The 15,451-nt window shown below is 37.9% G+C and overlaps 1 protein-coding gene across 1 annotated transcript in view; it reads right to left on the bottom strand.

Moving 5' to 3' along the window:
• Positions 1–11,038: 11,038 nt before the first annotated feature.
• The window catches only part of SHISAL2A (shisa like 2A), a 61,186-nt gene continuing 56,773 nt past the window's right edge, over positions 11,039–15,451 (bottom strand). The window contains exons 3-4 of the mRNA XM_077278061.1: positions 14,921–15,126; positions 11,039–11,157 (exon numbers count right to left, since the gene is read on the bottom strand). Of these exons, the coding sequence (XP_077134176.1) occupies positions 14,942–15,126 (185 nt within the window). The 3' untranslated portion in view covers positions 11,039–11,157; positions 14,921–14,941. The remainder of the gene's footprint in view (positions 11,158–14,920; positions 15,127–15,451) is intronic.

Raw genomic sequence — 15,451 nt, 5'->3', positions numbered from 1 at the left:
CGGGCCCGGTCGCAATTGCGACCCCTGCGACCGCGGTAGTTACGCCCCTGGCCCCACCCCTTTCACAAAGAGGGTTGGGCTTAGTGATCTACAGCAGACAGGACGGTGGGGGGAGGCTCCTGCTGCAGCCAGTTGTCTTGCAGCTATACACTGATTGGATACTGAAAAAGGTAGAGATGGCTGAGATACACAGAAAATAAGTTTATATATATATATTTGTAATATGAAACAAAATAGAATTATAGAAATGAATTAGATTAAGGAAAGTGATTTTCTTTATTATTTTTTGTGCATTTTAATAAACACCGTCCAAAATTCAATATTTCTACATAATTCTGATAATTATGCTACATTTACCACTATTATGTAGCAATATTACAGGATGTGATACTGTAGACTAAGCTCAACGAGAAGGTCTTCGAGAGGTCACGGAGATGAGTGATTATATAATGAGCAATCATCAGGCACAATTATATTGATTTTCGCACAAGTACTCGACAAGTGTTACTTCTTCGCTGTAATTACACATATTATTTTTCTATCATTAATAAATCAATTGTAGAAAGAAGCTGAGAGTCATATAAGTGCGGCCAGAACTTTAGTGTCTTACGTCTCAGCGCTCTGCATGGGTTGAGCTTTGAACTATTCTATAAACGTTCATTTTTTTCCGGCATTGATATATTATAAATTGCAGTTTATGCTGCAGGTAAAAACCTTATTGTTATAGATCTGGGGTGAGGATGATTGTTGGGTGCTAAGAATATGCTTGGATTGATCAGTTTGGGTATCAGGAAGGATCTCCATGTGCTGCTCGGATAACTTCAATGTGATAGTAATGGGTTAATCAGCTTTCTAAACTCAATTGTTTATATGAAGAGTACATTCAATGTGAGACGGGTTTTTCAGACGGAATGATTCCACTGCAATTTTGCAAATGCAATTTTGACCCTGATTCCAGCAATGTGTCACTTACTGGGCTGCTTGCTGTAGTTTTGATAAAATCACAGTTTTATCAGCAGAAGATTATCACTAGAGGACTATTTGCCTGTTGCCAGTTAGTCAAGTCATGCTCTCACCACTGCTTGGCTGCTTACTGCCTATGTACAGCTGACACAGAAAGCAGCCAATCAGTGGTGTGAGTGGAGTTATATACAGCTCAGCGTTCAGAGAACTGGTAGATCTGCAGAACAATAATTTTAACAAAACTGTAACACGTAGCCCAGAAAGTGACACATCACTGTGTTCACTAAGCAAAGGCAGAAAGCTGCCAATCAGTGGCGGGGCAGGGTTAGACACAGCTCATGACTATGGAGGACAACATGGCAGGAGGTATACTAGTCCTCCAGTGATAATCTCCTGCTAATAAAACTGTGATTTTAGCAAAACTACAGAAAGTAGCCCAGTTGAGGGCATACGGTTGGATTTTTTTTTCTTTTTTTTGCATTTAGCAACACTTTTTCCCATTGTCTGGCAATTTTTGGTTTAGGGGTATAAGTTAAACTTGAAAAATCACTTTCTTGCAAAACATTGTCTCTCCAGTGTACAGGTTGGACATGGTATTGCAGATAAGTTCTATAATGGATCTGAGCTGCAATAATAAACCCAAACCTTGTATATGTGTAAAAATAAAGCAATGTTTCCAAATCCTGTTAATACATTTACTTTCATAATTGCCACGACTTAATAGTACATCGCTCAGTGACAAAAGGTTTGGTAGCCCAACATGTAATTTATAAAGCAAATGCAATATTCTGAAGGCTGCTTACAACAAGCTGGAACAGGCTTATTTGTGCAACATTTCAGGTTACGGTATTATTTCATTATGTCTTTATTACTATATATATATATATATATATATATATATATATATATACCGCATTGCATTGCACATATATCTGCTTTCAATGGAAAATATGTTTTTGCAAGAATGACGTAGGATGGAGTCTTATTGTCGAGTCATTCTTGTCTTTCTCATGTAAGAACAGAAAAGCCCAAGGACAATGCTGACTTCGTTATCTGTATGAGAACAATGTGTTCATCCATCAGTCATAAAATGAACTTTGAAAACTGAACATTTTGGGGGGTTTCGATGTTCGCATAATCCCCACAGTTTTCAATGAAATGCCGCGCCCTTTGGGGTGCAAGGGAGACTTCCTTCTAACTATGGGGTTGTCCCCATGCACACGTGTTTCTTCTGATGTTTCATCTTTATTGATTCCTTTTTAATTGTTATTCTTATTCTAGATAAAGTTACTTTTTATTCAAATAACCCGTGAAGACCGGATCTTTGCTGGAAGCACAACTTTCTATATCACCCCCAAAACTAAAATCAGAAAGTTTTAATGATTTATTTATAATGCATAGTATAGTTTTTGATGATAACCCTTTCCAGTTACAATTGCAGTCACCGAGGATGCAACCGCAACCGGACCCATATGGAAGGGGGTCCCCAACGCCAGCGTCAGCTTCGCCTGGATGAGCGTCCTCGGACGTACATTCAGTTGAAATGTATTGTGGTGCAGAGACCCGCTGGCTCCCTACACTGCAATACACGATGCCGACCAATCAGCATACATCAGTTTGCCCATGATGGGCGGTGAATGGCAGTGACCTCATGGGCAGCCCATGTCGGTATGCAGAAGTCAGCCTCCGGCCTTGGTCCTCGTTTATTGTGGCTTGCTGACACATATAGAGTTTTAATACTAAAGATAGACCATCCTGATTGCAAAGGCTACTTGTTTTTTTTATTATGTATACCCCTTTTCATATGTAAAGCACCATGGAATAAATGGCATTATAATACGACCCTTGTCATTGTGAGATGGTTTTTACACTTTTTTTTCCAAAATAGTGTCAACTAAGTATCCTACGTTATTTACATTTTATTTACTAACTGTACAGTATTTGCTTATTTTGCTTTTTTCCTAGATTACGTATGTTCATAGCCTCAGTGTTACTGTGCACCTACACATTGCACTTATCCCAACATGTGTTTCAGCTCATTTCTTCAATGACATACTGATAGGGAATTTCGATTGTGAGCCCCAATGGGGACAGTGAGTAATGATAAAGTCTGTAGAGCGCTGCAAAATAAATAAACAACGTTTCAATCACCCGATTGCTATGGCTCCAGAGATCCCCCTGGCTGCAGACCGCAGACATACCCTTTGTAGTCTGATTCTTCATTTCTAAATCTTTCCAACTGTTTCTATATTTCGCTGGTATACATTTGTTATATTTGCAAGAACAGATAAAATAGAATGTTACTTTCTGATGTGAGAGACATAGATTTCCATCGGAACTGTAAAATGTTTAGAATTCCATCGGATTCCAAATGTTAGAGTTCCATCGGAACTGTATACACAAAATCTTGCGGTGTTAATAATCAGGATGATTTCCAAAATCTCCTTATCTTTTATTTTAGATACTTTTAGAATAAAAAAGGTGGACAGAAACCTTTTAACTCATTTTACAGTTTCCTTGTGTAGTTTTAATGCAATATATCGCCATACAGTAATTTCTGCATGATGATGATGATGATGATGATGATGATGATGATGATGATGAAACGTCAGTATATCGTAAAATATGCATTAAACTCCAGTGACGTTTTGCTTTTAGGAATATGCTCAAATGCTAATGCTTTTGGTGAATACATTTACGTGAAACATGAATTATTAAAATTCCAACAGAGAATTGTTCTCTTCCTTGGTTACAGGGGACAGTATGGAATATAAATCTGTCTCCTTCCAATCTGTCTCCTTCTGGCAGGTGTATGGGGAACAGTTAGCAAACTGTGATTTTCAAAACTAAGCTGTTACAGTAACCAGATCCGATGTAATCCAGGCATGTGTTACAGCGAGCAATCAATATACTCATAGATTGGAGAAATTTATGCTCAGACCTACCACTAACCATACATGGAATTGCAATTTGTATCAGTCCTTCAGAGACTTCTTTCATATTACATTTAGTCACAATCTCTTAAATTGTTGACAAATTGCCGGCACTTTCCATACATAAAAAATAAGACTGGGACCATACCTTGTATTTTTAATTTAATTTGTTATCATTATATATATTTTTTTCTTTCAAGATGGACTAAAGAAAAATGCAATCAACGCAATATAACTTTGCCATACTGTGACAACAAGACTGTGATATTTTGCAGTAGAATGTCACATGGTTGTATTTTTAGTTGTTTTTTTTCCCCAAGTCACAACCTCATTCAGCTGCAGTGTGTGGTCTCCTCCTTTGTAAGGATATATCTTAAAATGATATAGGACCGTAAGGGACGTGGAATGAACGGCTTTCACCGACAACCTCATTATCCTGTAGGCATTAGAAGTCCTGTCACATATGGTAAAGAGAAAGCCAGCTCACCTAGTACTTGAAGCCCAGCTTGCACGGAACCAGGTGGATCCACACCAGATATTATACTCAAGGAAAAAAAAAAGTTGTTGTTCCATCGTCTGGTAAAATAGTTCTTTCTTTATTTTAGGTCCATCACAGCTGTGATAAAGAACGCAAGTGAGTGTTCAAACGCTTCTTGCTCCCTTGCCCTGTCTATAGAACCTTTGTAATTTTTGTAAATTTTTAATGGACCTAAAATAAAGAAAGAACTATTTTAGCAGACGCTGGAACAACAACTTTTCTTTCCCTTGATTAGAAGGCCTGTGCCTAGGGCGGCAAGTTGCGGGGGCAAAGCTTTTTAACAGCCTTTCCTTGCCTGGCGCCAAACTTGCACTCCATGTAAGATAGGGTTGGGGAGGGCAAGAAAGTTGACTGCTGCTCTACCAATCGCTGTGCCCACTTTTTTAGCGGTCCCCGTACAGTATCATGTTATTGACAGCACAACATCTGTTTGCTGTGGAGATCAGTGATTTTTGTTCTAGCCTAAATGATCCAGTCACCTAATACATAAACATTTTTACTGATTCGTGTTTCACCTACAAACTCTCATCTGCACTGCCGGTATTTTAAATTGCGGCTGTTACACACACACTATGCTGCACAAACAAACTTCATGCTGCAAACAAATTGCATATTACACACTCTCTGTATGCTACCCACGCACCGTATGTTAGAAAGACAAACTCCATACAGATGGAGAGCGCAGAGGTTCTCACCTCAGTTTCTTCGGGTTCTCGTTTCCTCCATCCTTCCGTAGGGTGATGGACCTTTGGTCACATGACCATGATGTCACCAAAAATCCTTCTCCACTCCCAACCTTGGAAACTGTACTGGTAATGTAGGCCTCTGACTGGCTGCACTGGTCACGGGACATCACCGATATTGCTGCATGAGGCGAGTGTAATAGTGATGATCTGTTCTGCTGCTTTCCCGCCACTGAAGACAACAATCGCGCCATGTGTATAGTGTCATACTGTTCTCCATGTAATGTGAACAGTGATGTGTGTCTTATATAATGGGTCCTGGCAATGTACAGCATGTAAGTAATGTATACTAGCTTGGTGCTGTCCCCTACCCCATTTTTGTTTGTGTCTGCCCCCTCTTTGCGTGTTTCCCATCTGTCCATGAGCTCCTGTGCTATCCCCATTTGTCTGCTTGTTTGTTCTGTGCTTATTGGTTGCCCATCTGTGCTTCCATGCCAGGTCTCTGGTTGTTGCCAATGCTGCTGAAAGGGCACTGTGACCCATAGTATCAATGCCCTGACCCAGAGGCTCTGGGTTATCAATGCTGCCCAAGAGAGAGCAGTGGCCAAACTAACCCAAAATCGTTCGCACGTGACGTCCTGTGGTTGTAATGATAAGCCAGACTGTTTTCACTACAGCAAGGTCTTACGTTAATATTCTTCACTCATGGAATATCAATAGCAGATTAAATATTAATAATGTCATCATTTCAATGCTGGAACTCCTATAAAGGATGTAAGAAACCAGAGCCGGCAACGGTGGGAATCTGTCTAGTATTAAAATGAGAAGGCCATAGAGCGGAGGAACTACAACTCCAATAAGGCGATTATGCAATGAGACTATAGTCCAGGGCAAGATCCAGATTTAGGCAGGACATTAGGCTGAGTATTTAGGTCTCCTGGTATTTGCCCAAATTTAACATGTTCTAGCGCTGACTCTGCTGTGCTGCATAATGCATTAATCCATAGTATATCACCATTCTTATATGGAGATGTGTAAATTTATTTGCAGGACCCTGGACTAGTGGCAATGTCAGGAATCCATGGCTTTCGAACGTAAGATCTACAAACTGCCTCCCACCTGCTGGCATCCCCAGCTACTCTTTTATTAAGCATCGTGGCAAAAAATCGTGCATCGGTCTGGCTAATCAAAAGGGAAGCAGTAGATGCTGACTGGTAGGAAGTGGTTTTCAAGGTTTCCGTTCGGCAGCCGTAAACTCCTGATGTTGCCACTAGACCTGCAAGTTTCCTGCAAGTTTATTCTCCCATCATCATGTAACTCTATATAAATCAACTTACATTAAAATTAAGTGTGAAGAAGGTAAATAGGGCACATAAAATGATCGGTAAAAAATCATTAAAAAAAAATCTTACTCTTACTAGAATGTTTGATGTTTTTCATGTATGCTAGGGGTTAACCAGGCAAACTTTGTCAATTTTCTTGCACTTTTTACAGAATTTTTGCATCTCTATTTTGTGAGATATAAAGCTGGGTAGGCTATGGGGCTTGTGCCTTTTACGTTTTGCATTATTTTTGGGGAGATTTCACATTTTTGCTTCCTAAGAACTCATAAAAGCCTAAGATGATATTTTATGTTTTATTATATATATTTTTCTTTTTACTAGGATATCCATGAACCCCCCTTTGAGTTGATATCAGTCACGGCTGAGCTCATCTGAGTCTACCTAAACTCACAAGCGCTGTTATTCTCAGTCTTTTCTTCAGGGTCTCTGATGGGCAGGATTATTGGAAAAAATGGAAGTAACTTTGTGCATTTATTAGATGTATTATTTGTACTTTATTCTCCAGAGCTGAACTCACAATTTGTGTGGCGGCTGATAAAACTAATTGATGCAACTAATTATTCTGCAACAGTGTTGGGATACAAATATTGAACTCCCGCTTTCTTTAACGGCCTTGATGAACGATCTGTAAGAGGATCGATATGGTGCAAGTCTAGATACATTTACCAGAGTCTTCCCCACCGTTGTCATGATAGTATCTACAGGACAAATCTCTGTATAGACACTGAACCAGCAGGAGATACCAGGAGCTCTGAGACTAAATGCAATAAATCAAGATTAAAGGAAATGTTTAATTAGAAAATGATCTAATTATTTTATTTGTATATTAAATTTATTTTTTATATTTTTTTTTATTTTTCTATTTTTTTTACTTTCATGATATGAGTGAGAAAAAAATCTATATATATTTTTCTTTTTTACACAGCCTAATATTAGATGCCAGGAAGTTGATATCACCAACCATTCCCATCTTATTTAGGAGTATCCATATAAATGGCCCACCCTGTATATACTTATTAATTGATCTACTCTCTCTGGATAGGATTAGTATCCTCCCTACTGGACACTTTGCTGTTTTATGTTTTAGTGCCTTTTTCTTTTTTGTATTTTAATGTCTTATAATAAAGTTTACATTTTATCATTACTACTGCATATGGTTCTCTTCTTTCGGCCACTTACTGATATAAGTGCAAATTTGTTAGTAAAGCAGGTATCTAAGTAGCGCAGAGGTGTACTAGCTGTCAATATATATACCGTATATACATTACAGTATATATATATTTTTTTTATTTTAGTTTAGTTTTTTCTGAACTCCTGCAATTTTCCCACTTGTTCTAATATAACCGCAGCAATGGGGGAAGTTGGAAAAAATACTCTCAAATAATCAAAACTATTTTAAAAATGACAGACCCCTGGCCTCAGGACACACGTCATGAGTTGTGTAGCTGAAGGCCTCGACAGGTTATTTTTACCCTACAATTATTATGCTTAGGGGATCACATTAAATACATTTTATAAAAATTTAATCTCTTGGGGAGGTTTCGAGTGAACTGCGAACTTCGAATTTCAGCAGATTTACCCATCGTTAGAATTTAATATTAACAGAAAAAAACCCCTATCCTGCAGATATTTTTTATTTTAATGATAGAGCCCAGTTGTTATAAGTTACATCGGGACGCCAATTAAGAATGTTCTTGCAGGCGCCATTTCAAGTGCTCTTTAGTAGATCTTTAAGTTGGCCTCGTAACATGTGTTTCACCTCATTTGGAATCTGGAAATTCATTATTTGTTGCTTTAGTAATGATAGTAACTGACCCAAAAACGCCTCAATTATCTGCTCATTAATTACTACAGACCTGTATGTTATTTATAATGATGGAGATAAACTGAAGGATCTTGTTCCATAGACACAAGGGTGGTCACAGTACGAGACCCCTGTACAAGAAGATTATGTGGGACCTTTGCAGGCCAGTAGCTCATCATAATGCACCACTTTTGGTACTTTGAAGGTGGAAGTGGTATCCCATCGTTGTGGTGTGACGCACATTTGATGTCGTGCCAGGCCGGCTAATCGAAAGAAGAGCCGCGGGTGCGGATATGGATTACTGACATGGCGGCTGAGCGGGGTACTGAGAATCGTTTGTACCAACTCTACTGAAGAGCCTTTGAAAAGGTGAATTAAAGGCACAAGTTCAACATTGAGCTAAAATAATGAGACCTATTATACTTTGCTTTAAAAAGATTGTCAAATTTTTATTATAACTTTTTCTTTATTTTACCACTAGTGGCATTTTTATGTGACTAATCGTTATTTTAAAACTATCAAAAGACTGACTGTTACATCCAAACAGAAATCAGGTGTGAACAGGTCCTTACTAAAAGTAGCCATATCTCCATTTATAACAAGCCAATGAAGCAGCACTCCGTAGCGCTATAGCATGCAAGCATGACATATATGAAATTTGAATTGCATTGCTGCAATTTTTCTCATTTTCTAGAGCAGTAATGCAATTCAAATTTCATATACTTCATGTTTGTATGCTATAGCGCTACAGAATGCTGCTTTATTTCTTGGTAATACTCTCTAGTTTACACTTGCCTCTGATGCATTCACTACAAGTTATCTGCAGCTTAGTTTTAGGGTATATTCACTTGTGCCAGGACTTGTATGGAAAAAATCCCTTGCAGATTTTTTCACAGCAAAATTATGTAGTTTGTATTTTTCTTCTACTTTTTATTTCATTTTTTTTAGTTTTATTATGTTTCTTTATTATTTATATATATATATTTTTTTTAAATTATATATTATTATATATAATTATATATAAATATATATATAAATTATATATTGATTAAAATATATTATAAAAATATATATATATTTTTATTTTATTGTGTTTATCATTTTTTATTACCCTAACTGTAACCTAACCCTAAATTAATTATTTATTTATTTATATATTATATTTATTATGTTTTACTACCCTAGCCGTAACCTAACCCTAACTTCATTATTTATTTATTTATATATTTTATTATATTTATTATGTTTTATTACCCTAACCGTAACCTAACCCTAAATTCATTATTTATTTATATATTTAATTATATTTGTTATGTTTTATTACCCTGACCGTAACCTAGCCCTAAATTCATTTATTTATTTATATATTTTATTATGTTTATTATGTTTTACTACCCTAACTGTAACCTACCCCTAAATTCATTATTTATTTATTTTATTATGTTTATTATGTTTTATTACCCTAACCGTAACTTAACCGTAAATTCATTATTTATTTATATATTTTATTATGTTTATTATGTTTTACTACCCTAACCGTAAACCTAGCCCTAAATTCATTATTTATATATTTTACTATGTTTATTATGTTTTTTTACCCTAACCGTAACCTAACCCTAAATTCATTATTTATTTATTTATATATTTTATTATATTTATTATGTTTTATTACCCTAACCGTAACCTAATCCTATATATATTTTTTATTTTATTGTGTTTATCATGTTTTATTACCCTAACTGTAACCTAACCCTAAATTCATTATTTATTTATTTATATATTATATTTATTATGTTTTACTACCCTAGCCGTAACCTAACCCTAAATTCATCATTTATTTATATATTTTATTATGTTTATTATGTTTTATTACCCTAACTGTAACCTAACCCTAAATTCAGTATTTATAATAATAATAAATAATAATCTTTTATTTTGATATGGCGCTAACATATTCCGCAGCGCTTTACAGTTTGCACGCTGTTCCCGATGGGGCTCACAATCTAAATTCCCTATCAGGAGGTCTTAGGAATGTGGGAGGAAACCAGAGAACCCGGAGGAAACCCACACAAACACGGAGAGAACATACAAACTCTTTGCAGATGTTGTCCTTGGTGGGGTTTGAACCCAGGACTCCAGCGCTGCAAAGCTGCAGTGCTATCCACTGAGCCAAATGTATTATATTTTATTACCCTAACCGTAACCTAACCCTAAGAGCTGCTCAGCCTCTGTCATCTCAGTTGCTGCCTATGCAGAATGCAGTAGTTGAGGTTAGAGTACCACCAGCTCCTGAGCTCGGCATATTCTGAGAGATATGTATGATCGCCTCGATCGCCGCCTTTGCAGAGCTCAGGAGCTGATGACAAGCTTATCTAGACTGCTGCGCTCTGTGTAGGAACTGGTGGCAGCAACCAAGAGGATAAGGCAGACACTGTGTATAGCTGGGGAGACGGGCACAATTTGGCACCTCTACAGAATTTGTTATGGGCAACAAAGATAGTTTCGCTGTTCCATCATTTGATAACTCTGCCCCACTGTGTTTCCAAAATGCTTTTCTAAGCCGATGTTATTTTTTATTGTGAAGAACGGAGCCCATTTATCAAATATCCAGAAGCAAACGTTAACATTTCTGTTACATTCGATCCTTCGTAGACTCATTTATAAGGCAACTGGAAAGCCATCAAAGCCCACAGAACCTTTTTATTTCTAAGCAATGAGACTGTGTTCCGGGAAAAGAAAGATTAGTACAAATGTCACACAAAGACAAGCGGATGTAAAAGAGGCAATAAAAATGTTTATTGATGAAATGCGTGGCACGTGTGTAGTAAGGCGGCAGGAACGGGCGATCGAAGCCAAGCAGCTGTTTGAAAACACTGAATCAGAGCACAATGACCTATGGAGAAAGGAAGAAGGAAATACAAATTAGTGACATGAGAACCAAGACTGACTAGAATGACTTTCAAAAGCGACATTATTGATATAGAGACTTAAATCTGTCGATATCTCTAAATTTTAAGAATGCATCATGATGACGATTCCATTTTGCCTTAGTATCTGGTTAACGGTTAAAACCTTAATGATCATAAATGCTTTTGTATTAAATATTTTATTTTTTGTGCAGGATTTATCATGTTTTGCAAATTTTCCTCTACCATTTATGTTCTGGTATCCTTGTGGTTCATCGAAGTGTTTTGGCAAAACTAGAATTGAATCCAACAGGGAAGAGAGGTATTAAGGGGATATGAGAAAATCGATTTGAATCAAATCAAAAGCACTTGGAATGGCACAAAAAAAAAATCAGAATTACCAAAATCCAAATGTTTTGTGATTCGATTTGTCTTGAATCTAGAAAAGTGGCAGCCAGCCAGGTTACCATATATATGGGCTCATTTTAGGACAAGCAAGGGGTTAAAAAACAATAAAACATACATTGACCCACACATGTACTCCTTACTTGATCATCCATTTGTTCCCTCTGGCTTTTAGCATTGACAGCTTGGCCTCCGACACGACCCATATGAACAGACCACACGCACATCTTTGACATCTATGATGTGCGGTGAGCCGAGGTCATGTGAGGCGCGATGCATGTCGTACACATCAATGACATGCTGCAGCCTAGTCAGAGTGAAATAAGCCAGAGGCCTAGGAGTCAGTGCCAGAAAACATGAGGGAGCAAGAACTGGACAAAGAGCTGTGAAAGCAGGATAGATGAGGGGCAAAGTTTGTAAAATATTTAAAAAAAAACTCTTTCAGTCCATATGGCAGAGGATTATCTTCTGTCATATGCATCAACAGAGCAGCATTTGGAGTTTCACATCACTGATTTCTCCATAACAAGCAATAAACACAACTCGGCACCACTCAGCCTCTCTATATAGAGCCCCATGCTGCAGAATATCACTCCTCTCAGCATCCTATATTCAACCCCATCTTGCAATATATCATGCCTCTCAGCCCCCTATATAAAACCACATCCTTTAGTAGATCATTCCTTTCAGCCACTCATATACTGTAGAGCCCCACCCTGCAGTATATAGCTAATCTCAGCCCCTCTATACACAGCCCCATACTTCAGAATAACTTTCCTTTCAGTACCCTCTATGGACAGCCCCATCCCACCCTATATAATTCCTCTCAACCCTCTCTAAACAGCCATAGACTGCAGTACATCGCTCCTCTTAGCTATCAGCAAAACAGCACACTGTTGCTTTTTGTTATGAGTTCCATGCTGTAAGGAAGGAAGTTCTGCTCTTTCCAGTGATAACATCCCTCACAGGAGCAGCTACATTATAGACACATCCCAGAACGGTGCTATGTCGGCATAAAGTTTGCAGAGAGACACTGCACTGTACATGATCGTCCAGAAGAACTGGAACTACAGCAGGAAGGTTCCAATGGCAACTGGAGGGTACAGAGATCCTGGAGGGGCAGTGACATATGCAAAACAGGGCAGATTTAAAACTGAGATATACAGGCACAAATGAGTAAATACAGTGCCTTGCAAAAGTATTCAGCCCCCTTGAACTTTTCAACCTTTTCCCACATATCATGCTTCAAACATAAAGACACCAAATGTAAATTTTTGGTGAAGAATCAACAACAAGTGGAACACAATTGTGAAGTTGAATGAAATTTATTGGTTATTTTAAATTTTGTGGAAATTTAAAAACTGAAAAGTGGGGCGTGCAATATTATTCGGCCCCTTTAACTTAATACTTTGTTGCGCCACCTTTTGCTGCGATTACAGCTGCGTTGGGTATGTCTCTATCAGTTTTGTACATCGAGAGACTGAATTCTTGCCCATTCTGCCTTGGCAAACAGCTCAACCTCAGTGAGGTTTGATGGAGATCGTTTGTGAACTGCAGTTTTCAGCTTTTTCCACAGATTCTCGACTGGATTGAGGTCTGGACTTTGACTTGGCCATTCTAACACCTGGATACGTTTATTTGTGAACCAGTCCATTGTAGATTTTGCTTTATGTTTAGGATCATTGTCTTGTTGGAAGACAAATCTTCATCCCAGTCTCAGGTCTTTTGCAGACTCCAACAGGTTTTCTTCAAGAATGTTCCTGTATTTGGCTCCATCCATCTTCCCATCAATTTTAACCATCTTCCCTGTCCCTGCTGAAGAAAAGCAGGCCCAAACCATGATGCTGCCACCACCATGTTTGACAGTGGGGATGGTGTGTTCAGGGTGATGAGCTGTGTTGCCTTTACGCCAAACATATCGTTTGGCATTGTTGCCAAAAAGTTCGATTTTGATTTCTTCTGACCAGAGCACCTTCTTCCACATGTTTGGTGTGTCTCCCAGGTGGCTTGTTGCAAACTTTAAACAACACTTTTTATGGATATCGTTGAGAAATGGCTTTCTTCTTGCCACTCTTCCATAAAGACAAGATTTGTGCAGTGTACGACTGATTGTTGTCCTATGGACAGACTGTCCCACCTCAGCTTTAGATCTCTGCAGTTCATCCAGAGTGATCAGGGGCCTCTTGGCTGCATCTCTGATCAGTCTTCTCCTTGTTTGAGATGAAAGTTTAGAGGGACGGCCGGGTCTTGGTAGAGTTGCAGTGGGATGATACTCCTTCCATTTCAATATGATCACTTGCACAGTGCTCCTTGGGATGTTTAAAGTTTTGGAAATCATTTTGTATCCAAATCCGGCTTTAAACTTCTCCACAACAGTATCACGGACCTGCCTGTTGTGTTCCTTGGTCTTCATGATGCTCTCTGCTTCAAACCGAACCCTGAGCCTATCGCAGAGCAGGTGCATTTATACGGAGACTTGATTACACACAGGTGGATTATATTTATCATCATTAGGCATTTAGGACAACATTGGATCATTCAGAGATCCACAATGAACTTCTGGAGTGAATTTGCTGCACTGAAAGTAAAGGGGCCGAATAATATTGCATGCCCCACTTTTCAGTTTTTGATTTTCCACAAAAATTTAAAATAACCGATAAATTTCGTTCAACTTCACAATTGTGTTACACTTGTTGTTGATTCTTCACCAATAATTTACATTTGGTATCTTTATGTTTGAAGCATGATATGTGGAAAAGGGTTGGAAAGTTGAAGGGGACCGAAAATATGTATACAATAAGACGACATTGTGATTTGGAGGAATAACCTTTTAAAGTGCACTTCTTCTTTAAATTGTCCAACTTATCAATGGATACTCCAAGCTACAGCCTATTCCAAGACGTTTCCACTAGGATTTTCAATAATAACTCTTTTATTATCACATTTTTGTCACATTGCTTTCACATAATGAATATTTGCACGGAAACCTTCAATCTTCTTTTTCCTTTTCAACATGCTGCAAAAATTGAAAATCTGAACAAAAATTTGCCATGTGTAACATTCATTATGAAGGATCAGACTTGGGGGGATGCACTTTATTCTCAAAAAAAATCAGCCGACACTTTCCTTAGATTAGCATACGAACAAAAACGGATGAAAATACGTTACAGATCAAGAAAAATGTTTTATGAAAAAATGAAGTATAAGAAATTAGTTCTAGAACTGGAGGTTATTCCCAAAGTAAATATAAAAAAAAAATATGTTACTGGCCATAACACAGAGTGGGAGTGATAAAGCTGTCAGTGCAGAACGAATTTCAGAGGTGAAGAAATGATATATACGTACGTGTTATAATGACAGCTGAGCTCAAGAAGGTCCTTGTACATTGATTGTTGTCACAGTTGCAAGGAAACATCTCTGAAACAGTCTGTCCGGGTCCTGGGGTTGGTTGTCACAGTCCAATTTATGGCTCAGAAAATGCCGCTTAAAGCCGTTGGGCACTGATGATTGGCTGGATCTGCTGGGACCTTCCAAAGAGTTTTGTTCTATGCCTAATGGAAAAAAAAGGAGGAATTTCCAATTAATTGCAGTATCATATATTTCAGCTGCATTTGACAGAAATGCTGAGAACGAGTCACATATGTAGGACTTTTCTTCCAGAGTAAAATTTTAGTTAAAAATTGATTTATTGATAATAGTACATAGCGCTAATTCTCTAAGTTACATAAAAACCAAGGTTCACCGAAATGGATTTAAAGAGAACCAATCACTTGCCATAAATATGTATTTTTTTACCTGGTGTGAATACCGTTTTTCTCCTGAATCCGACGGTGTTTTTCTTTTGTTCTTGCACCTCTCCGTTCCTCAGATTTTGCC

This window comes from Ranitomeya variabilis, chromosome 8 (assembly GCF_051348905.1).
Source record: "Ranitomeya variabilis isolate aRanVar5 chromosome 8, aRanVar5.hap1, whole genome shotgun sequence".
Classification (NCBI taxonomy): Eukaryota; Metazoa; Chordata; class Amphibia; order Anura; family Dendrobatidae; genus Ranitomeya; species Ranitomeya variabilis.
Note: the sequence above shows the minus strand (reverse complement) of the source record. Positions and strands in the feature narration are given on the sequence as shown.